The sequence below is a fragment of the Chanodichthys erythropterus genome, chromosome 16 (genome assembly GCF_024489055.1).
Source record: "Chanodichthys erythropterus isolate Z2021 chromosome 16, ASM2448905v1, whole genome shotgun sequence".
NCBI classification, from domain to species: Eukaryota; Metazoa; Chordata; class Actinopteri; order Cypriniformes; family Xenocyprididae; genus Chanodichthys; species Chanodichthys erythropterus.
In genome coordinates this window covers 30,310,245-30,333,994 of record NC_090236.1, presented here as the reverse complement: position 1 = coordinate 30,333,994, position 23,750 = coordinate 30,310,245, and the positions used below count along the sequence as shown (strand labels likewise).

General features: G+C 37.7%; 1 protein-coding gene and 1 long non-coding RNA gene across 2 annotated transcripts in view; one reads left to right on the top strand and one right to left on the bottom strand.

Annotated features, from left to right (window-relative positions):
- Positions 1–15,910, top strand: part of c16h10orf67 (chromosome 16 C10orf67 homolog) — a 23,458-nt gene extending 7,548 nt beyond the window's left edge. The window contains exons 9-16 of the mRNA XM_067363412.1: positions 2,513–2,578; positions 6,383–6,430; positions 6,505–6,584; positions 6,674–6,739; positions 6,817–6,904; positions 12,963–13,049; positions 13,127–13,220; positions 15,730–15,910. Of these exons, the coding sequence (XP_067219513.1) occupies positions 2,513–2,578; positions 6,383–6,430; positions 6,505–6,584; positions 6,674–6,739; positions 6,817–6,904; positions 12,963–13,049; positions 13,127–13,220; positions 15,730–15,770 (570 nt within the window). The 3' untranslated portion in view covers positions 15,771–15,910. The remainder of the gene's footprint in view (positions 1–2,512; positions 2,579–6,382; positions 6,431–6,504; positions 6,585–6,673; positions 6,740–6,816; positions 6,905–12,962; positions 13,050–13,126; positions 13,221–15,729) is intronic.
- LOC137003305 (uncharacterized) lies at positions 13,094–23,750 on the bottom strand. Its single transcript, XR_010891954.1, has 3 exons — positions 23,690–23,750; positions 23,020–23,149; positions 13,094–13,236 (listed from the first exon to the last, which is right to left on the bottom strand). It is a non-coding gene; the product is annotated as an uncharacterized lncRNA (long non-coding RNA).

Here is a 23,750-nt window from a genome sequence, read left to right as displayed (position 1 = left end):
TGTTAGCTCTATGAGCAGAGAGAAGCATGCCAGCGGAGCAAATTACCATGAATTAAATACTATGCAGCAACTGGTGCATGAGGGAGAGCTAAATTATTTTATGATATGTGATCAAGCACAGCTGAGAATATCCAGCATCAAGCTGACATTGTAGCTTGTTGATTTGGTAAAACATTTGGCGAATGGACGTGGGGCAGTGTATGTATGTGTTGTTTATTTAGTGTTTTATCTTTTGTGCAGTAAAGATGAAATGTGTGTGAAGTAGCACTGCGTGGTGTTCAGATTGGGGCCATGCCAGAGTTTATATTATTGCACTACAGTAAGAAACCATGTGGTCTGAGTGCTTTGTTGTGCATTTTGAATACGCTGTAAGTTGGACTGCTGCCTTGTATTCATAAGTCCTGAGCTTGAATGTCAGCCTATTGCTTTATTTTACTACCAAAACCTTTAAATACAAAATTAATTCATTTAAAATAATTTCAAAATGCAGAATTGTTCATTTACATACTTAAAATACAGACAACATGTGGTTACAAGTATCATTTTACACAGGATCTGCAGTTGATTGCGAGGAACAAAATGCACCAAGTTTGCCACACAATGGCTGGAATTAAAATATGAACACAGAGGACAACGTAAAAAGAGTGTGAAAGACTCAGCCATTGAATCCGGCCACACAGAATCTAGGAGGTTAAAAGTCTCCCTCTGGCCTTCAGGGTTGCTGGGAGACAAGCAGCAAGGGTCCTGTCAAAGCTGGCATAATTTACCCTGCAATCAAACGCTCATATTAGCTCAGCTCTTCAGCCGAGTAAAGAAGAGTGTGCATACAGATGTTTATTGTTGCCACTTATTGCTTGTTAGTTCATTTATTTAGTTATTTTAAATAGGTATTTATTATGCAGTAAACTAAAGCAAATGCTCTTAAAAATCTGGTCTGTTACGTGACCATACGTACCACTGAAAATGATTACATAAAGGAAAAAAATGCAGACTGATTTTTGACAGATTTTTCTGTCAAAATATACTATGTAGGACTTTGCCTCATCATTTTAAAACTCCACCGCATGCCATATATATATACAGTCAAACCAAAATGTATTCAGACACATTGAACATTTCATTCATTAATACAGTTTATTCACTATAGTTTAAAAAAGGATAATAAAATATGACAAGATGTCAGAGTTAAACTGTGTCAGAAAAAATAATCTTAATTATGTCGGATCACACTTAAGCAAAACATGGTCAGGTCAAAGTGTCTGAATAATTTTTGGTTCCAAATTTGTTTTAATTTTACTGGTAGTCCACTGTATGAAGATTTTTTTGGCTACAATATGTCACAGTTTACTTAATTTTGCTATCCTCACTTACATAAATGAACTATAGTGTCCTGCACCAACTAGTAAAAACATATCAAAAATATAAAAAATGTCTGAATAAACACACACACACACACAAATATATTTTTTTATTATTACATACAGTATATTACACTGCTCACCACTGTTCTAGCTCACCACTGAAAATGGAATTAATTGTTGAAATACATAAATAAACCATAAACAAAAGTTCAATGCAACGAAGACTTAAAAAAAAAAAAATAAATAAAGACATTTTAAATTTTAAGACATTTTTAAATTTGTATTGCATATATTGTTATTATTCAAGTATGTATAATTTGATATACAGATATACTGTGTGATGCAGTTTTAATTATATATGTTGTGTTAAATTTTAACTTTGTTAACAAATCATTTCTATCTTTTTTTTTTTTTCTTCATTTTTTTTAAAGTGCTTTATAATAGAGAGGCATATTAGTTTCAGATCAATAATGTTCTTCCGGCTCTTCACATAATAATGAGTGGACACAAAACCTGGTAGGACCTGGAAAGAGGCTAATGGAGCAGGTGGTGGCCAAACACACTCCATGTAGAAACCCTGGTTAAAACCACTAATGAAGACCTCCTTAATGTTGTTTGAGCCACCGGGAGAAAAGGATTATCCATATTTAGTGTAGCAGTTCAGATTGGCCTCTTTTCAGTCTTGCATCCTTTGTTGAGCCGCCCCTTTGTGCTTTGACTGACAAACTCAATGTTAAGGTCTAGCATGGCGGCTCTGCATAAAAATGTAAAGTAAAAAATGACATTTTGAAAAAACAAAGTTTTTTTCCATTTTATTTTGGTGACTTTGATCAATGGAGCAGAAAATTTGTTTCCATAGCCAGAGGGCTGCGGGAAAAACCTATAATGAGAGGCTGAAGCCCAGGCCAGAGTGGAGTGTGAAGCTCAGCTGGGTGTAAGCTTCGCCTCTGTGAAAGGACACCCAAATGAATGGCCCATCAGCCACACAACTGCACTTGTCATCAGCACCATTGGCTGACCACTTCTGAAGTTTTAACCTGGGTGTAAATACTCCTAAAATCCGTTGGGATGGTACGCGAGTAAGCGAGCGGCATGAAGTCTGACTTACTGTCTGCTCTTGTTTGTAAGATAACATTTTAATTCTTTTGCAGATAAAACAGATAAAAGAGGAGATGAAGAAAGAAATTGCATGCATTGAAGCCTCACGCCTGAAGGAGGTGAGTATGAGACGCAGCAGAACTCGTGCTCAGATACGGCACGGACTTGACTTAAGTCCTATCTGTCTCAGGATGTTTGGAGGTCTTGAACTCTTGACCAAAGGACGGTCCCTCCATTACCCCAGACATCAGTGTCCTAAAGCAAAGACAGAGGATAAGGTGCACACGCAGTGTCTAAGTCATATCGATTTTAGCCATGAGTCTTTGGTTAAAATTCAACCCGTACCAACAGTGAAACGCATTCATTAACAGCCCTTAGTGATGGATGGCAGCGCCTTCTCCCTTTTCTTGTTCATCCAAAATGCTTCTTAATTCAAGCTATTTTTACTTTTTTAAATTGTATTTAATTAGCAAGGATAGATTAAATTGATCAAAAGTGTTACAAAAAGTTTCTATTTCAAATAAATGCTCCTCTTTTGAACTTTCTAATCATCAAAGAATCCTGAAAAAAACTTTTCCACCAAAATGTTTATCAGCACAACTGTTGTCAATGATAATAAGAAATGTTTCTTGAGCACCAAAGCAGCATATTAAAATGATTCTGAAGGATCATGTGACACTGAAGACTGGAGTAATGCCATCACAGGAATAAATTACATCTTAAAATATATTAAAATGGAAAACAGTTACTTTAAAGGGGTAGTTCACCCAAAATAAAATGAAAATTCGGTCATCATTTACTCCCTCTCAAGTTGTTCCAAACCTGTATGAATTTCTTTCTTCTGCTGAACACAAAAGATGAAACCAAACAGTTGTTGGACCGCATTGACTTCCATAGTATTTTTTTCCATACTATGGAAGGCAATGGGGTCCATCAACTGTTTTGTTAATCATCTTCTTCAAAATCTCATCTTTTGTGTTTAGCAGAAATAAGAAATTCATACAGGTTTGGAACAACTTGAGGGGGAGTAAATGATGACAGAATTTTCATTTTTGGGTGAACTATCCCTTTAAGTTGTTAAAACATTTTACAATATTACTGTTTCTTACAAAAAAATTATAAAAACATGCAGCCTTGGTCAGCTTAAGAGCATAAGAACCTTTCAAAAATACTGCCCCCAAACCCAAACGATAGTGTATAAATTCTCATATACACTAATAGCTATATTATTATTATTATGCACTAAACTTTATTTTTCTTTATCTATTTTTATATAATGCTATTTATAGTGTTTATCATACTTATCTTTAAATAAACACACTATAAACTATTAATGTAGTATCATGGCTTCTCACATATCTTTCTGTTTTTTTATTTGCTTGTTCATGGATTGTTAAGGCTCTGTTGGAGGGGGGGTGGGATGGGGGGGTGGGGGGGTTGATCAGGACGATGACTCTGTCAACATAGTGACCGCATAGAGGCGGCCGAGGAGGTGGCCAGTGTGAATCCCTGGCCTCAGCGCCTAGGAGAGGGTGGAATGTGGCATGCAGCTGACACAACACGCTGACAGGCTGGAGTGGGTGATGGGGTACAGCTGAATAAAAGTGGACAATAAGCCCGCTTTAAAGTCCACTTCATAAAGGGCACCCTTACAATGAGCTTGGCCAGTGTGGCTAGTTATTATGGAAATGTGTGGAACTCTTATCTTTTTTTATAACGCCCAAGCCTCGATCTTAACTGGCACGTGCCTGGCCCTGTATAGACAGTGACTCAAACATAGATACAATGCAGAAACAGTTTGATTTATTTACCTTGGAAAACAATAGTTCTATAAACATGTGCTCTGTGCTTGAATGATTAGAAGCACTATTCTTCAAAATCATGTCATATTAATAGATTTTTTGTTTTTCCTCACCAAAATACACACAAAAGTTTAGGGTCCGAAAATTTTTCAAGTAAATGAATACGTTTAATAAGGATGCATTAAATTAATTAAAGTGTTATTAAAGACATATATAATGCCACAAAAGATTTCTGTTTAAAATAAATATAAAGAATACTGAAAAAAGTGTCATTGTTTTCACAAAAAAAATATTAAGCAGCATAACTGTTTTTAACATTGATAATAATAAGAAATGTTTCTTGAGCACCAAAACACCATATTAGAATGATTTCTGAAGGATCATGTGACACTGAAGACTGGAGTAATGATGCTGAAAATTCAGCTTTGCCATCTCAAAAATACATTATTATTGTTTTTACTGTATTTTTTATTTATTTTTTTCAAATAAATGCAGCCTTGATGAGCATGAGAGACTTAAAAAAAATCATACTGACCCCAAACTTTTGCAATGTACTGTACATGGAATGTATCAAAGATTTTCAGAAGGTTATTCTTCGGTTGAATGTGAAATAATTAATTATTTTATGTCCAAACTATATGTGTAACTGAATCCATCAAACTAGTAAGGAAACAGACTGAAGTGTAACATGACTTCATTAGTGTTCGTTCTCAATGCAGAGTACTTCATGAGGCCTTACACAACTCACTGTTGTATTGTCACAAATCAACACCTACTCCTTTTTGCACACAATGGGTCCCTGAACAATCTGGCGAGGAAACTTTGTTTTTCCCATTCTCTTTTTTTCTTTGGTTAGGATGAAAGAAAAAGGGTGGACTCACATCCTTTCTGTGTTGGGTTAGACTAACAACACACTCTGCACCCACTCTTACTAAGAGAAACTTAAAAAGGCACTCCCACGTTCTGTTAGGCCTTTTTGGGGGAACACGGGTGGAAAAGTGGATGTCCGAGCTGACCTCAGGTGACCTGACCTTCACACTGCTCTGAACGTATGCACTCAATCAGCCAACATGACATTCCACAAAGCTGTGTCAAGCCTTGATTGGACATGCCAAACAAAGTGGACATTTGGTGTTAAAATGACCTTTTGTGAGCCACGGATTGATATAATGACACACAGAATATGGCCCTCCATTTAAATCTCCATTGGAAAACAGATACAACTTCAAAGCCATTTCCTTTTTGATCTGAGCTGAAGTAGACAGGCACATGAAACATGTTGCTAGATTCAGTGGATAGTTCACCCAAAATTGAAAATTCTGTCATCATTATGTTGTTCTAAACCTGCTATAAACTTTCTTTCTTCTGACAAACACAAAGGATGTTTTAAAGAACGTTGGAGTCCAAACAATATTGGACCCCACTGACTTTCATTGTACGGGCGAAAAACACTATCTTCTTTTGTGTTTCATAGAAGTAAGTAGTTACTAAGGTAACTACAGATTTCACCAGCTGCAGTTTAAATCAACATCTCTGACTGATAACAGAATATTGTAACAGTGGAATTTTTGTGAAGCTGCACCGTTGACGGAATAGTATGGAAAAAACACTATGGAAGTCAATGGTGCCCCACAACTGTTTGGTTACAAACATTCTTTGCAAAATCAGGACAAAAGCACACACATCACTGGCAAAAATACACTCAAGTTAGGTGCTTGACAAAAAAATAATAAAAAAACAGAAAAAGTTGGCACACCAAAGCTCCAAAATAAGCAAAAAATGTAATAGAAGACTCACACGCGTTACGTTTCGAGCATGCAGGCTCTTCATCAGACATGTTTTGCTTATTTTGGAGCTTTGGTGTTTTTTTTTTTTTTTTTTACAAATAGTCTTCAAAATATCTTCAGCAGAAGAAAGAAATTCATACTGGTTTGGAACAACTTCAGTGTGAGTAAATGATGACAGAATTTTTATTTTTGGGTGAACTATCCCTAGATGTACTGTAATGAAAATGCAAAGACAAAAGTAACATTTTATTTGTATTCCTTTATTGACATATACTTACTATACAGAATGCATCATTGTAATTTTAGTATATGTTTGTGATTCTCCCATTGTCAGAAAGCTGAAATTGAGAAGCAAAAACGAGGAGAACCTACAACCATGGAGGTACGCTTCTCTTTGTTGTAGCATACATACATCCATAAACTTCTCTGAATCTTTGCATTCTTTTTTTTTTTCAGCTTCTTGGGGATGCAGAGCCGGTTCAAAAAATTAAAGATCATAGAAAGACAGAAGCAGTGCTGAAAAAGGAGATTGAAAGGTATAATAAAACTTTGAAAGAGATCAATCCTACAGTGCTTGTTCTTTCCACTGCCTTCTGTTGTTCTTATTGTTTTTAAATGTTATCAGGCTCAATAAGCAGTTGTGCATCTCAAATCAGGTGTGGGAAAAGAAGTTTGAGATTTTAAGACAGAGGTACACAGTTTCCTAACTCAAATTTTTGTTTTATTAGACTCCATGAGCTCTGCCACATTGACTATTTCTCTCTTAAGTTTCCATGCCATCAAGGATGAGATGTTTTTACGGCAGACGTTGCAGCGACAGGAAGCCATTCTGCACAACGCCTCAGTCAGCTTTGCGGTCAGTAGCTTCTCTGAGAGCGATACAGTTTTGTCCACATGGAATCAATATGCTCTCCCATGATATTTACACCAACACGTCTTTTTCTTCATCAAAGCTAATCTTACCACTCTGAAAGACGGAAGGAGCTTTAATCATGTAACCCTTAATGAAATCTGCACCTGTGGCCTGTCCCGCACACACACACAGAGCACATATACAGTAGAGGTTAACCCAGAACAGACTTTAACAGGTGCACGCCCATTAAGCCTCTCATCTCTGGCCTCAATTGGTGAAGGCTGATGAATATGTATAAGTTTTGTTTTTGTTTTGCTCTGTACCCCACACTCTATTTAGCAGGCGAACAAATGCAACTCGGATCAACTCGTTGAGGCCTGCCTGTGTCGGATGTCATTAATTAAACAAAAACTGCACATGAAAACAGCTGAGAATGCCTTAATAGAGACAAATACCCAATGTTTGCCATTACATGCTATTTTTTGTTATATATACAATACCATTTAAAAGTTTAGGGTTACTAAGGGTTACTTTTTAATGTTTTTGAAAGTCTCTTATGCCCACTAACCCACTGAGCAAATTACGTCCAGAAGACGTAAGTTTGTTTGGGTAGTTAACTGAGTCATAACAGCCAGACAAGTAAAGAGAAATGATCAGGTGTTGGTTATGGTCTCACATAATCATTATTTGACCTGAATCACTGAACTCATGAAGAGCCCAATCTCTGAGTTAGATTTGCATTATTGATTACAGCAGAACTGTGATTCTACAGCACAAGATCAGCTTTATCAATATAATATTAAGGATTTCACGTGATAATTTTTTTTTATCTTAGGCACACACAGACATCAAGAATCAGCCTGTGAATCTGAACGACGGTGACAAGCAACATATTCTGATAAACAGATCAACTCTGAACATTAGAAAACAAGCTACTAAAAAGTCGCATAAACAGAACAAAATAAAATATGAGAATAAAGGAAATTACTAAGACAATTAAGCTCATAATTTATTCATGCAGCAATGCATGATGGGAGCCATGGATGAATTTTGATTGGTGGCTCCCAGAATGCACTGCAACATGCTTTTTGATGGCCACCACTGTTGAGATTCACAGGATGATTCTTGATGTCTGTGTTTGCCAAAAATAAATACTTTTTTTTTTGTTGTTCAACACACCTTTTCTGAAATCATTTGAATCATATTGTAAAAGCTGATCTTCTCCTGTAGAATCTCAGTTCTGCTGTAATCAATAATGTAAATCTAACTCAGAGATTGGGCTCTAAATGAGTTCAGTGATTCAGGTCAAAATAATGATTATATGACACCATAATCAACACCTGATCATTTCTCTTTACTTGTCTGGCTGTTATGACTCAGTTAACTGCCCAAACAAACTCTAATATTAATAAGGCAAGGGTCAAGAGCCTAACTAAAGCAAACACTCATCTCCACGATGGTGGCTTAAAAATTGTGATTTTTCTCCTTTGGTGATTCTGCGTGTTCGTCTATATCGGATGTCCAGAAGACGTCAAAAAAAGACGTCATAAAAACTTTCATTCTGGCCCCTCAGTGGACGTCTTTTCAACCTGAGACAAGACCTCAAAAAGACGTCTTCTGGACGTAATTTGCTCAGTGGGAAAGTTCCATTTATTTGATCAAAATACAGTAAAAACATCAATATTGTAAAATGAAGAGACCTGAACAGTACACATTGCTATCAGTATTGATTTTGTCGCTAGATTTAGCGACTTCCCTGACCCTTTTGAGACTTTCAAATGCCTAGTGACAAATTTAGCAACTTCTTGGACAAACCTTATCTAGATTCCGTGACTCGCCCACTGATCTATGTTTATATTAAAGGTGCCATCGAACTTTTTTTTTTACAAGATGTAATATAAGTCTAAGGTGTCTCCTGAATGTGTCTGTGAAGTTGCAGCTCGAAATACCCCATAGATTTTTTTTATTCATTTTTTAACTGCCTATTTTGAGGCATAATTAGAAATGCGCAGATTCAGGCTGCGGCCCCTTTAATTGCTCGCACTCTCCGCCCCCTCCCAAGCTCTTGACTCTATCATTGCATAAACATTTAACAGTACATTAGCAACATGCTAACAAAACTTTTAGAAAGACAATTTACAAATATCACTAAAAAATATCATGTTATCATGGATCATGTCAGTTATTATTGCTCCATCTGCCATTTTTCGCTGTTGTCCTTGCTTGTGATTAGCCTAGTCTGATGATTCAGCTGTGCACAGCTCCAGGCGTTAATACTGGCTGCCCTTGTGTAATGTCTCGATCATGGGCTGGCATATGCAAATATTGGGGGTGTACACCCCGACTGTTACGTAACAGTCAGTGTTATGTTGAGATTCCCCTGTTCTTCGGAGGTCTTTTAAACAAATGAGATTTATATAAGAAGGAGGAAACAATGGTGTTTGAGACTCACTGTATGTCATTTCCATGTACTGAACTCTTGTTATTCAACTATGCCGAGGTAAATTCAATTTTCAATTCGATGGCACCTTTAATATAGATCAGTGGACTTGCCAGTATAATGTCATCTAGCGACATTTAGTGACCTGTTTTAACTACTTTCAACTGAAAGCAATTGGCAACACTGGTTTCTATCTGTGTTTAAACAAAACTCATTTAAGCCTTGCCAAATGTAACATTTGAGCACAAGAAGCGAAATAGAACTCGCATAAGCGTTATGAGAAGATTTGTGCGCTCATCCGAAGTGGAAGTGCGGAAGCGTGTTGTTTACAGCGTGCAAATATTGATTTTTCTTGCGCTTGAACGGACAAATTCACACAAAAATTATGTCAACATGCCCGTCTTGACGATTATCCTAGCAAACATAGTAGGTTATGTCTTAAGTGAACTTAAACACTTGAGAAAGCACCCCAGCTATACTTTACACATGCGCAACTGGGTTAGGGTTCGCTAGGGTCTGCATTATGTAAAAATCATCATCGAAGGGTGTACGCAGAGACTCTTTACAGAAGTCCCATTTTTTGACCGCGCGGACAAGTACGTATAGCATATATATATTTGGGCTGTCAACGTTAACACATTAATGCATGCGATTGATTCAAATTGCATCATTAATGTAATTTACGCCACACAGTTAGATGATCTTAGGGGTGTTTACACAACACTAAAAACTGAAAAAATGTTATGTGTTTTGGCTATTCATTTACATAACAACACCGTTTTGGGGGTCTGAAAAAACACAAACTTTTGAAAACAGGTTTCAAAGTGCTTTTTTTTTTGCCCACATTATCAACTTAACATTAACAGTATCACAACATATATTCATGTTACAGAATATACTAAACCTCAAAAAGAAGAAGTAAAATATTTTATAAAAGTAAAGAACAAGTAGATGTAATCAGAAAAAAAAGACATGCAAATGTAAACACGACAAGAAATAAAAAGGTCACAGTATTTCAGGGCAGTCTTTAAATAGGAAATCAAAGTGCAATTTTTTGAAAACGATAACGCTATTGAAATCGGTGATGTCATGTGCATGCGTATTATGTATCCTTTCTATAGGTGTGTATAGTTTTTCTTTACAAAGTGAACTCGTCATAAACTGGCCTGGCATGCATAATACAGCATTTTTAATCATTTTTGTGGATCCATGTGAACGGGGATCACTTTAACAGCATTGCCATCTGTATGTGAAAAACGCAAAGGAAAAACATTCCCCTTTTTAGGACATCGTACCCTTAGGCCCTGTCCACATGAACAAAGGTATTTTCAAAACCGCAACTTTTTCTATGCGGTTTGGCTGTTTGTCCACACGCAAACGCAGTATCAGGTCACTGAAACTGAACCTTTTTGAAAACTCCTGCTAGGGTGAAGATTTTCAGAAACTCCGGTTGCAGTGTTGACGTGTAGCTAGTGAAACCGGAGATTTTGGCTTGACCAACTTGGCTTTACGGTTGAGTTTTGACAGCGCTTCATAGCGTGTTTTTGCATTTTCATGTGGACGGAGATGTTTTTTTAAATGAAGGAGGAAAAATCTGTCTATAAAAATACCTGTGTACGTATGGACAAGGTCTTAGAAGTCGAGAGTTCATCACACTGAGCATATACCATGGCACAAGCACCAATAACTCTTTCTTTTCTAACTTTTTAAGCGGATTTCGCTTCTCTGTTTGCGATCAAATCATTTTGAGGGTATGTTTACATGACGATGTCCTCAGTAATATAGTGAAATATGTTGAAAGCTTACTTATGAGACATATGAAATACAAACCCGATTCCAAAAAAAGTTGGGACACTGTACAAATTGTGAATAAAAACAAAATGCAATGATGTGGAAGTTTCAAATATTTTATTCAGAATACAACATAGATGACATATCAAATGTTTAATCTGAGAAAATGTATAATTTTAAGGGAAAAATAAGTTGATTTTAAATTTCATGGCATCAACACATCTCAAAAAAGTTGGGACAAGCGCATGTTTACCACTGTGTGGCATCCCCTCTTCTTTTTATAACAGTCTGCAAACGTCTGGGGACTGAGGAGACAAGTTGCTTAAGTTTAGGAATAGGAATGTTGTCCCATTCTTGTCTAATACAGGCTTCTAGTTGCTCAACTGTCTTAGGTCTTCTTTGTCGCATCTTCCTCTTTATGATGCGCCAAATGTTTTCTATGGGTGAAAGATCTGGGCTGCAGGCTGGCCATTTCAGTACCCGGATCCTTCTACGCAGCCATGATGTTGTAATTGATGCAGTATGTGGTCTGGCATTGTCATGTTGGAAAGTGCAAGGTCTTCCCTGAAAGAGACGACATCTGGATGGGAGCATATGTTGTTCTAGGACTTGGATATACCTTTCAGCATTGATGGTGCCTTTCCAGATGTGTAAGCTGCCCATGCCACACGCACTCATGCAACCCCATACCATCAGAGATGCAGGCTTCTGAACTGAGTGCTGATAACAAGTTGTGTTGTCCTTGTCCTCTTTAGTACGGATGACATGGTTTCCCAGTTTTCCAAAAAGAACTTCAAATTTTGATTCGTCTGACCACAGAACAGTTTTCCACTTTGACACAGTCCATTTTAAATGAGCCTTGGCCCAGAGAAAACGCCTGCGCTTCTGGATGATGTTTAGATATGGCTTCTTTTTTGACCTATAGAGTTTTAGCCGGCAATGGCGAATGGCACGGTGGATTGTGTTCACCGACAATGTTTTCTGCAGTCCGTGTTGTGATTTCCATTACAGCAGCATCCCTGTATGTGATGCAGTGCCGTCTAAGGGCCCGAAGATCACGGGCATCCAGTATGGTTTTCCAGCCTTGACCCTTACGCACAGACATTGTTCCAGATTCTCTGAATCTTTGGATGATATTATGCACTGTAGATGATGATTACTTCAAACTCTTTGCAATTTTTCTGTGAGAAACTCCTTTCTGATATTGCTCCACTATTTTTCACTGCAGCATTGGGGGAATTGGTGATCCTCTGCCCATCTTGACTTCTGAGAGACACTGCCACTCTGAGAGGCTCTTTTTATACCCAATCATGTTGCCAATTGACATAATAAGTTGCAAATTGGTCCTCCAGCTGTTCCTTATATGGTTATTTAACTTTTCCAGCCTCTTATTGCTACCTGTCCCAACTTTTTTGGAATGTGTAGCTCTCATGAAATCCAAAATGAGCCAATATTTGGCATGACATTTCAAAATGTCTCACTTTCAACATTTGATATGTTATTTATATTCTATTGTCAATAAAATATAAGTTTATGAGATTTGTAAATTATTGCATTCCTTTTTTATTCACAATTTGTACAGTGTCCCAACTTTTTTGGAATTGGGTTTGTAGTCCTCATTACTTGAAAGGCTTTCATGATGTTTTCACTATGTGGTCCTCATTTACAAGGTTGATATATTTTCATTTTCAGCAAATAGTTTGGAGTTTAGCAAAGATCATGACCTCTGTATAAAACCAACTGCATCTATGAGATGTCCGCATTAATAAAGTGAAACCAACATGTGTATTTGAGAAAATTTGAGATATCTCGGATGTCTTTTTCTTGTAGATGGATGCTCCTTGCTCACCACAGCAGAAGAGTCCAGCAGACGATACTTTTAAAAAGTTGTGCCTAAATAGCAAAGTGGCACCTTTGGTAAGAAACCTTCCGACTGAAACTGTTCTGGTTTTGGGGTGATGGACTTTGTAGTTTAAATGTTCCTCTGCTGTAAGCCACGTATAGGTGCTGGAGACCAGCAGAAAAGGGACAAAGTCGTGGACATCAGCCTACAGAGTGAGAGAGGTGCAGATGCTCTCCCTGGATTAGGTTAGTGCATGTCAACCTGAAAGAGATAACAACACAGAAAAGTAACTAAAAGATCTAATTTAACTTGATTACAGTTGTAGTATAGCATTATGTCCTCAAATTAATCACATCAAAAAAAAAAAAAAATAATGTTTATAAAGATTTCAAAGATATTGATTTAACCAAACATGTCACATCACTTTGAAAGGCTGCCTTGTGCACTATTATCATATTTGCACTGACACATGAGGAGCAGGAATGAGAAATGATGGAGAGAGTTGTCTTGCCACAGCTACTTTTTAATCTCTCTTTTGCCTATTATTGACTTTCTGATGATTGGGATCTAGGTTAATGAGCTTAGCAGGCATGACTTGGCTAGATAACTGAAAGACTTAATACCCTCTGTCAATATAGAAGCTCTCGGACACAAATATCTGATGCACAGAAGCTAACTAATCAATCTGCCCAGATTACAACGCTGTCCTGTCTGTGGATTTCAACAGGCCAGTAGTTATAGACAATATGTCTGGTTCTGCACAACAGTTTTCTACATTGATAATAATAAGAAATGTTTCTTGAGCACCAAATCAGCATATCAGAATGATTTCTGAAGGATCATATGATACTGCAGACTGGAGTAATGATGCTGAAAATTAATTAAATAAATTAAATTTTAAAATATATCAAAATACAATTTTTTTTTAAAAAAACATTTAATAATATTACTATTTTTACTGTAGTTTTGATCAAATAAATGCAGCCTTGGTGAGCATAAGAGTTTATATGTGTATATATAATTTTATATTTTAATATAAATATTGTATAAAAGCATTAAATGTAAAAGAAGGATCAAAGATTTCACTTTATGTCTAACCCTCTTTATATTTGCTTAAGTATTAAGCCTTGTACTTGCAGCCTGAGCTCTGGATAGAGATGTCTACAGTCCACTGCAGTAGTTTATAGTGGGTCAGCATGAAGGGGGGTCACTGGTCCTCTGTCCAGAGGGCCTGGCCAGTGACCTCTACAACCGCTAGCCGGCCCCTGTCTAAACCACGGGAATCTGGTCCATACATCACCACTGACACCCAATAATTGAGACACTGGAGATAAGGCACTGGCTACTGAGGGTCTTGACACTTGGAAAAGAGTTGGCAAACATTGTTGTCACACAGCAGATTATGTTTATTCAGTGTGTCACCAATCTAAGGTGGTGTGAATAATTTCAAGCCTGCACGTTTACAAGCTTTTATTTGGACATCCGTGCCAAGTTTGCCTTGCCTGTCTGAGTGGTCTTGTCAGCTGAGCTAAATTTCTAATAATGAATATTGTCTTCTAAAATTAATCCAATTTAAATGCCAGTATGTTTGATTGAGGAAAATGTCAACAACAACAACAATTAACAATTGTTTAATATAGAAAGTATTAAACTTTTTAACCACATTGTAAACACTATGAAAGAGAGTTAAGTTTAAGCAGCATCTTAAAATCTCACTTTTTTCTACAAGAGTTAAATGTTCCCTTTTTAATATGGCAAGTGCATGGCTTCAAAGTCATTCGGCAAATGATCAAAAGAAGGGGGACAAGTCTGCTTGGACGCAACCATAATAAATTTTTTCTTCTTTTTGTTCATGAATACGTCTGGCCCATATGCTTTTCTGCACAACTATTTGAAAGAGGCATTTACAAACCCAGGCCCACCACATTAAACTCTATAACAATCTTCATTCATGGTAACTTATCAGACTCAATTAATCAACTTCAACAATGGCAATTCTGATGTGTTCAAGCAACCTGAAAGGCGTAGGTCAGCACTAGGGCAGTCCTGAGCTTGACTTTTTTCTCCGCTTAAAACTGCATATTCTGTTATTAGCCATTATTAAGACTCTTTTGACCTCATATTTTAGACCCACAATAAATAAAAAAAATAAAATGACTTAATAAAAAAACAAACAACTTTCAAAACGAGCTTTTTTTTTTTTTTTCTTTTTCTTCTCTAAAAGGCTACAAAGCCTCGCAGTTGATAAAAAGCCTCTCAGTCAGTCTCAAAGGAGCATGTCTTCTCTGCTGCAATGTGAATGGTATTGTTATGGCTATTCCAGTGGGCTGAAAAGGGGTAACCACTGGTTTGATTCGGTTACACGGTGTGGTTAAGTTCTCCCTCCCACCGCCTTGGTGTCTATGGAGGGTCCGTGACCTGTTTTGAATCGGCCAGGGAAATGTCATGTTGCCCCTCCCATGGGCAGTACTCACATTCACTCGATTGGTACAAAAAATGACTTGGGATGGTAAAAACCACAGTTCCTGCATCACAATTTATAGGTGTTCTAATGTCAATGAAATGTATGATTTACTAGTGATATTCAGTTTTGCACTAATTTAATATAAAACAAATAATTTTGGATTATTTTGTGAAAGCCAAACTTGTTTGGTATATATTAGATTATTTTAATGGGTGCTGTTGTTTTAGTGTATAAGATTTCCTTTGTGTTTTGAAGCTTTTTGCTAAATTAAGTGTTTTATTTAATTGCAGATTCCCAGGTGACCCTTGCTGATGAGGAAGATGAAGTATAAATTGGAGTTCTTTCTTTCTTCTAAACAGGCAACCACGGCTTCACATTTGAAATAGAAATGGCACCACAAATTGATAACTATATTACACTCTATTACATTTTAACCCAGTCAATGGGTTGTTTTAATCCAGCGGTTAGGTTAAATGTTTGCCCAACCTGCTGGGTAGTTTTATTTAAGTCAACTATTGTTTAAAAATTACTGTATAGCTTGCTTAAAATGAACCCAAAATATGTTGGAAATGTTAATTTATTAATATGTTTAATAAATTAACATTTATCAATAAGTTTAATGAATAATAATTAAACAATAAACATTTATTAAATTGCTTATTAATAGATGTTTGCCCTTACTCTAAAAAATGCTGGGTTAAAAACAACCTAAGTTGGGTTAATTATGGACTAACCCAGCAGGTTGGGTTAAAAGGCACCTATTATGCCCTCTTTCACAAGATGTAATCTGGTCTGGTCAAGTTTCAGCTTAAAATACCTGACAAATTTGCTCCTATTTGGGGGTGAGCAAAAATATGCCTTTTACTATATTACTATTTTGCTGGCTAAAAAAATAAATCCAAAATTGGTTGAAAAAAATAGCTGGGTGAAAACAACCCAATCCCTGGCATTTTAAGACTGCTTTTGAATTTGATTGTTCCCTCTAGTAATTATGTGTCTGATTTTTAATTTCCAACCTATTTTGGGTTCAATTTAAGCCAGCCATACAGTCATTTTTAAACAATAGTTGAGTTAAATAGAACTGCCCAGGCAAACATTTAACCCAGCCGCTGGGTTTGTCCATTTTCAACCCAACTTGGGTTGTTTTTAACCCAGCATGTTTTAGAGTGTAGTATCCACATATTGTTCATATATTGTTCTGTTTATTCTTAGTGCGTGCTGCAGTTATGTCTCTAGCGCTTTAAATGCTCAGGCTCTTGGATTCTGATTGGAAAAAATCAACAATATTGTTTTTCTGTGCCGTTATTGTTATAGTTGTATTCTTTTAAATGTGTCGTTATATCTTTATCGTTATCATCCTTGGTGTGAACGGGCCTTTAGTCTGTGCATTGCATGTTTTTGTCATTTCAAAACTTGACTATGGTATGAAAGTCGCATAATAGAACTTTTTTTTCTTTATAAATCAGAAATAAAATCCTTAATCGTTTTAATTATTTTAATTGTTTTTGGTCTGAAGAAGAAAATACCTAGTTAGAGTCTACCTAAGTAGAATTCACAGTCTATAATTATATTTAAGGATATTGATCTGTATCAAGCTGCTCTTCGTAATAAGTCATTTGCACAATAATTCCTACTCCATGAATTTAAACAAAAGTCTATTCATTTTGTCAGTGAAGATATCACGGCACTGTACAGTGCGTTTGAACTGTTTTGGCATGTTTTCAAGCAAAGCAAAGAGAAAACTTCAAATCTCTTTAAGTAAATTCATTAGATTTCCCCCATAGTGAAGCCACACAGAGCTCCCATTAAGAGAAAACAAAGGCTATCGTGACTTTAACTGACTGTAATTGACTGTGCTGTGAATGGACTCAGTCTACTGCAGCTCTTAAGCCTGAATGCTGTTGGAGAGGTGCAGACATGAGTAACTGTATGCATTCTTCTGCCACAGTAAAGAGTGCTCCAAGAATGGTCTTTAGCTTTCCGCATGCCGCATACAGCACAAAACCAGCGGAATGCACAGCTTTGGAGGCCATCTCAATGGCTGTGAAACCAAACAATAAGATCTTGGCTCTCGAACCCATTTCAGTCTTTAGTCTTGCTCAGCCCCCATCGCTTTCGCTCGGTCTTTATTTCACTTCTTCACACTGTACAGAATAAATGATCATAGAAATGCCCACTACTTTTACGTTTTGTTGTATTGTACACTCTTTAAAAAAATCAAACAATTTTAAAAGAGTTCATTTTAGGTTAATCACCTATAGGATGAAATGTAGTAGCATTGACCTTCTAAATCTCTAGAACGGAGTGGTTTGGCTGGTAGCTGTAGTGTTCTGTATAAACAGTGGCAAACCCCTGCAGAGCTGTTCTCCAAACTCTGGTCTCACCAGACCCCACTGACCCTCAGGGACAAGCTTAGAATCAATTACCAATTTCTCTTTTAACTATCTGTCATGTACAACGGACGGTTATTGGGTTATGACTTGATCAGACTGATCACTGTGCCGTGACCCTTTTCTCAGGGATTATGTGATTATGGCCTAATTCCTTGTAATCTTCCACTAACTGGTCCATTGCCAGAATCACAAAACAACTTTTCCATACTGCTGTGCTACTGAACAGACCAGCGTGGTCCAAACCGCTTGCAGCCTAGTTACCATAGAAACTACTATAAGATGTCAGATATATATCATTAGCTAAAACAATCCCAGGAGGGGGTATAGCACTAAAGTTGTTTGCTACTTTCACAGGCTCAGGTTGTAAAACAACAAAGTGGAATTTTAGCTGAACTCCAGAAATTAATTAGTTTCATTAGTTGGTAGATAAATGGCGATGGCTGGTGTGTTGGATTCCAGCAGAGTTTCACCATAGAGGGTTAATGGGAGTCTGGCCTGGAAGCTTTCCCGGCTCTGGCCCAAGGCCATTTCAGCCAATCACTCTAAACTTGTGGTCAAGTTGCACTGAGCTGTACGCCTTTGCTTCTTCGCCACAGCTATAAGTTTGTTCAAAGCTGGAAAACAATTGAACAGATAAGTGAAGTTTTTTTTTTTTTTTTTTTTTTTTTTTAAGTAATGGGGTTGCCAAAGGGACTCAGCAATTAAAATGAATAAAAAACAACAAAATAACACCTTTATATTAATATAGTCCCCACTTAATTTATTCATTTGTTGCAGAGAAATAATTTATTAATGTCATAAAGCTGGACATCTTTACTCTAAATATATTTCTATTTTGTGTGTGTGTGTGTGTGTGTTACAGCTGCATTTGTGTTGCAAATACCTCCCCGCTGAGAAATGCTTATAATAGGAGAAATCAGTTGGACAGCAGTGAGGTTCATGCCAGCGAACAACTGAAAGGTCTGTTTTCATAGATTCCCTTTTGTGAATATTAAAACGAGACCTGGTGAAAAATGATGCATGCTTTTACACTTTAGAAGCCTGGCAACTAGGGGAAAAACCCTCTCAAGTCCATCCTGTCGAACAAAGGGCGGTCGACGCATTGAGCTAAGATGCAGCGAGTTCTGCGTCCCAAGCACATGACGTGCATCATGGAAACATATTGTATCGAAATCGTTTGTGGGAGAATACCGGGGATGAAAAAGAATGGGGCGCTTTGATCCGCGCCCTGGGGTCCCGAGCTCCCCGAGTGCGCGCAGACTGACTGCAAGGCCTTATTCACTTTCAGATAGACACACTTACAAACGCCAGTGAATGAAATTTGCATATTTGTAATTTATCACATTTTAGCCGACTTTTCTGTCTCTTTGCGGAAGGTAGAAGTCTGAATAAAAAAGTGGATCAATTATCAACGCGAAGCTGTTCCCTTCTCATAGGCAGAAGGCTGTGGTTTGGAAATTAAAGTTGTAAAAAAAAACAAAGGAAAACCTCGACAAATGAAAAAGTAGAACTATACAACGGCATTTTAGACGAACCAACAACCATAAATGTTTTATTTTAAAGCTTTTTTTTTTTTTTTTTTTTTTTTTTTTACATTTTGCCAAATTTTACTTTTTAATTTTGTCATGTCATGGGAAAAAAAGCCTATGCCAGCCAGAGTGCGATTAATAATTATTTATTATATGAGAATTCATAGCAACCGAAAGCTCTATGAAAGCCCTCATGTTGCATGCTATTAACATATTTAGTCGCGTTGTTCTGCTAAGCCCTCATTCCTTGAAGAACTATCGGAATATGTGCATTCCCTTGCGATGGGTTCAAACAAAGCAAAAAGCATTAATAAAAGTATGGGATCCAGGCATTTGAATGCAGTGACAGGCTGGGTCTGGATATCTTAGCACTGACACAAAACCGCATACGGTAACTACATGCCTGCCTTGAAATACGAGGGTTTGAATAAAGGAGCAGTAATATTTCATATGAGGCACGCAAAAGCTGGATACAATGCCTCTCATATTAAGAACAATATTCAGTCCATTCTGTGGCGAACAAAGATCATAGCACGACGTCTTTGAGGCTAATTCAGTCAAAGGCACATTTTGGCTTTCCCCGCGGTAAGGTCAGTGTCGTTGTGTATGGTCCACCAAGGGTGGTATGGGGTTCCATGGCCAAGCAAAGCCAGCTGTCCCTGGTGCAGGGCGACCAATCAGAATTGTTATTATAAAGCACCAGAGATACTATTGTGGCTAATCGTGAACCTTGTGTTATGGAGTGTAAAGTTCAAAGTTTTGCATATAGCTTAGCACTTAATATTTTACGCACAATGCAAGTTTTGTACTGTCAGATATGGTTTCTAAAGTAACGATTGGACTTTTTTGTCTAGAAGTTTGCTTTGATCGTGACTTGGAAAAACACAAATACAATTTGATGAATTGCTGTAATCGGTTCATTAACCATCAAAACTAAAAACTAATAATTAAAAATGGCGGTAGGTTAATCATGATCATCATATTAAGAGGTGTCATGCCTTGTGTTTTAACGTTCAAGTATTGTTTGACTTGTTAACTTTGAACATGTGTGCTCTGTAACGCTGATCACAAGGTAAAAACTTAATATAATTCATCATTTTATTTTAGTGACGTATTAAGAATATCACAACAATATATTAAATATGCACATTAAATGCATAAAGAACGCCTTATGTTAAAGTAACTGCAGCAAGAAAGTATAATTTTTTCCCTGAATTGAATCTTTGAGGTGAAGAGAGGGAGGCCACAGTCAGATGAGCAAAACTCTACCAGCTTCCCATTTCGCTCTTGTTAGCTGGACATCCCGTGCGCAAAAACCCAGCCTGCCTTGGTGATATTTTATTTTCCAAGGTCCAATGTCATGGCATAACAGTATTTTTTTCTGGAGGTAACTGGCGTCTTTTGTTACAAAAGAGAACGAGGAGCTGCCTAAGGGGGTAATTCTCTCCTTTTATGCTCAATTGAACAATATTTTCTTTTTCTTAAAAATCCCGCACGCGTGCGCGCTTTTGTGCACTTGTTTCCTTGGATCCCGTTTGGCTGCTAAGAAGTTAAATGATTCGCAATAGACACCGGTTGCTGTGTCGAGGGTTTCGTCAGTACAAAGGCTGCTGCTTTCGCACCATATGCTTAATGGACACAGCCGTAAAGGCCATAATAAAGGTAAAACGTGGTCTTTTAAAAGTTGGAAAGGTTCCCTTTATTTGATTTAGATGGAGCAGACTACGTGCGCACAAACCAAAGCGCGCCCGGGCATTGACTCGCTCTTTCTTTTCTGAGGCACTGCAGCCACCACGTAGTGTTTCATTACAACATAAGCTTTTCATCACCCGGCTTTGTTCTGAATGAAAGTAATGCTGTGAATTAAAGAAATGACAATATTTTCTATCAGCTTGAAGGTCCAAGAGAAGGGCTCTCAAGCTTGGCAAAAATCAGGCACATCATTCATCACGTCACCCCGCACCTGTGGTCCTGGCATTCAAAGTATACAAACCTATTCTTATTAACCTTAATTATTCAAAAAGGACACAATGGCTGAAATAGAGCAGGTTGAAGTCTGTTTATTGGTCGTAAATGTCTCTCTGAAGATCTCCAAGGCTCTTTGTTAGTCCCGCGCGGAGACCGCTCTTCTCCTTTCAGACATGAGTAGCCTTGGACTTTTCAGTTTTCAATCGTAACATCTGCTTAATCGTACGGATCAAAATATGGAGACACCAAACATATGCAATGGAGGATTTGTTAAATCCGGGTAATGAGTTATTAACAAGACGAAACAATGGAGCAGGATGGTGAGGGCCTTATGTTAACGGAGTCACTTTTCGGAGCGCCTCGCATTACCCTTCCCTCTAAACCGAACGCCAGGTGATGGCGAGGGAATCAATGTCCTTGGGAGGCAGCGCTCCGGTCCTTTTTTCTGCACGTGAAACATTGGTGGACATAAATTTAATGGCTTGATCAAGCCACTGCAGTGCGTCTATTGCCCCTGGACTTGGAGGACAAAACAATCCCGTCGGCTGGCTCGTGTTGGCGCCCTGAATCCGGGTGGATCATTGAAAATGTGTTTTATTATAACGCACGTCATGCTTTACTGTTCCCATATTGTGTCAAGACAAAGGCTAATGGTACATTAAAGACAAGAAAACCATGCCAACACGTCTTGGAGACGTTGTAGACGGAGACGGGCCTCCCTCTTTGCTTGTTTTAAGCAGCTGCTGTCCAGGACCCAGGCGCACAAAAAGAACAAGTTTGAAATACCAGGTGCATCGAAGAGAAACTCGACAGGGACGGATATTTTAAAGCTCGGAGCACAGTCCTAGCAATAAAGATATCATGGCAATTATCTGCAGACTCAGCACCGTGTAAAACTAGGGGCGCCTGGACAGCCTGTACTTTGGCAACAAAGTCCCCCTACCCGGGGTGCACGATGAGCCCAGCTTTCTCAAGCACCTGTTAGCCTGGGCCCTCCCGAGGTAGCCTAATATTTTTTGGACAAATAATTAGTGATATATTTGCTGTATTGAGGATTACGCTGTACCCCCCAGAGGCCGCTTGGACATGAGGGATTTAGTAGGCTTTAAAGAGTTTGGGTATCGGGGAATCAACTGGTGTTTGTTCAAGCTGGCAGCTGGCACCCCGATGCCACTGTTGCCATGCACTAATGAAAATGCGCTGGACTCAAAGATTTTCAGTCTTATCCTCCATATTTTTGCAGGCGATAATCCGAATATGAGCAGATTTAAAGCTTATGAGAATCTTGATAGGCGTTGTTCCCAGCTTAGCGCGCATCCTAAGATTGTTGACACTGATAGTTATAAACCGTGCGTAATCGTTTCACTTTCTTTAGTAATTATAAGTGTTGACTATATGGGGCTCATAATTAATGACGGCGACTGTGCATTTAGTTTCCTAAAATGTCACTACTAAAATCTGCCTGCTTTAACGCGCACAGGAAAAGAGTGGGAAAACTTTTTTATTCACATTTATTTTTTATTATTATTATTATTTTAATATATTTAATCAAATCTGACCAAACTTTGCAAAGCCTACATGAAACCGCCCAGTAGCGATTCCAGTTTCTGCACAATACTATTAGCTACCCACTGTGGGACGTTGGAACACATAATAACGGGTATAAACCTGACAAGCAATAAACGGTCACCTTTTAAGCTTTGCCAAGCCAAAACCCCAAAGTGACAAAATGGAAACCTGAAAAGATCCAGTGCATCAGCCTTTTTCTTCCGCTTCATCGGCGCTCTTCCAAAAGATGCTTTAAGGGTTTTGTACTGTGCCTGTTTTTGAAAAAAAAAAAAAACTCTTTTCACTAGTATAAAATGCCAAAATACAATGATAGCCGCATTTTTTTCTTCCCTTAATCAAATTGAAATGTTACCACGGGCAAATAGTTGAAATCGCCATAAGACGTTTGGGTCCTTTATCTTAGTTAAGTCTGACTTGCTAACATTTGACTTTCTAATGAGCATAATGGGATTACATGGTTTTAGTCCTGCGCCCTGGATAGCAGGAATCAACGCGTTTAATGAGGCGCTAATACATGGAAAAGTTGGATTATGTCCATCAGTTAAGATTTCATTTAATTCATTTGGAGAATTCACAATGGAGTTATTGTTGACACTGATTAAATGGTCATCTCCACATAATAAACGTACATAACTAAATAGGGAAGTAAATGCATTAGGCTAGTAACCGGTAAAAAATGTAATAATGCTTTCGCTTATTGTATGATTGCACACAGTGTATTAATTATAGAAAAAACAAAAACAAAATTAGACATAACAAAACAATGAGATTTTACAGTATTAAATAAATACCTGCGATTCCAGTCCCAGTCCATCCAAGATATTAGCCTCCAAGCGCTCTTCATGAGTTTAC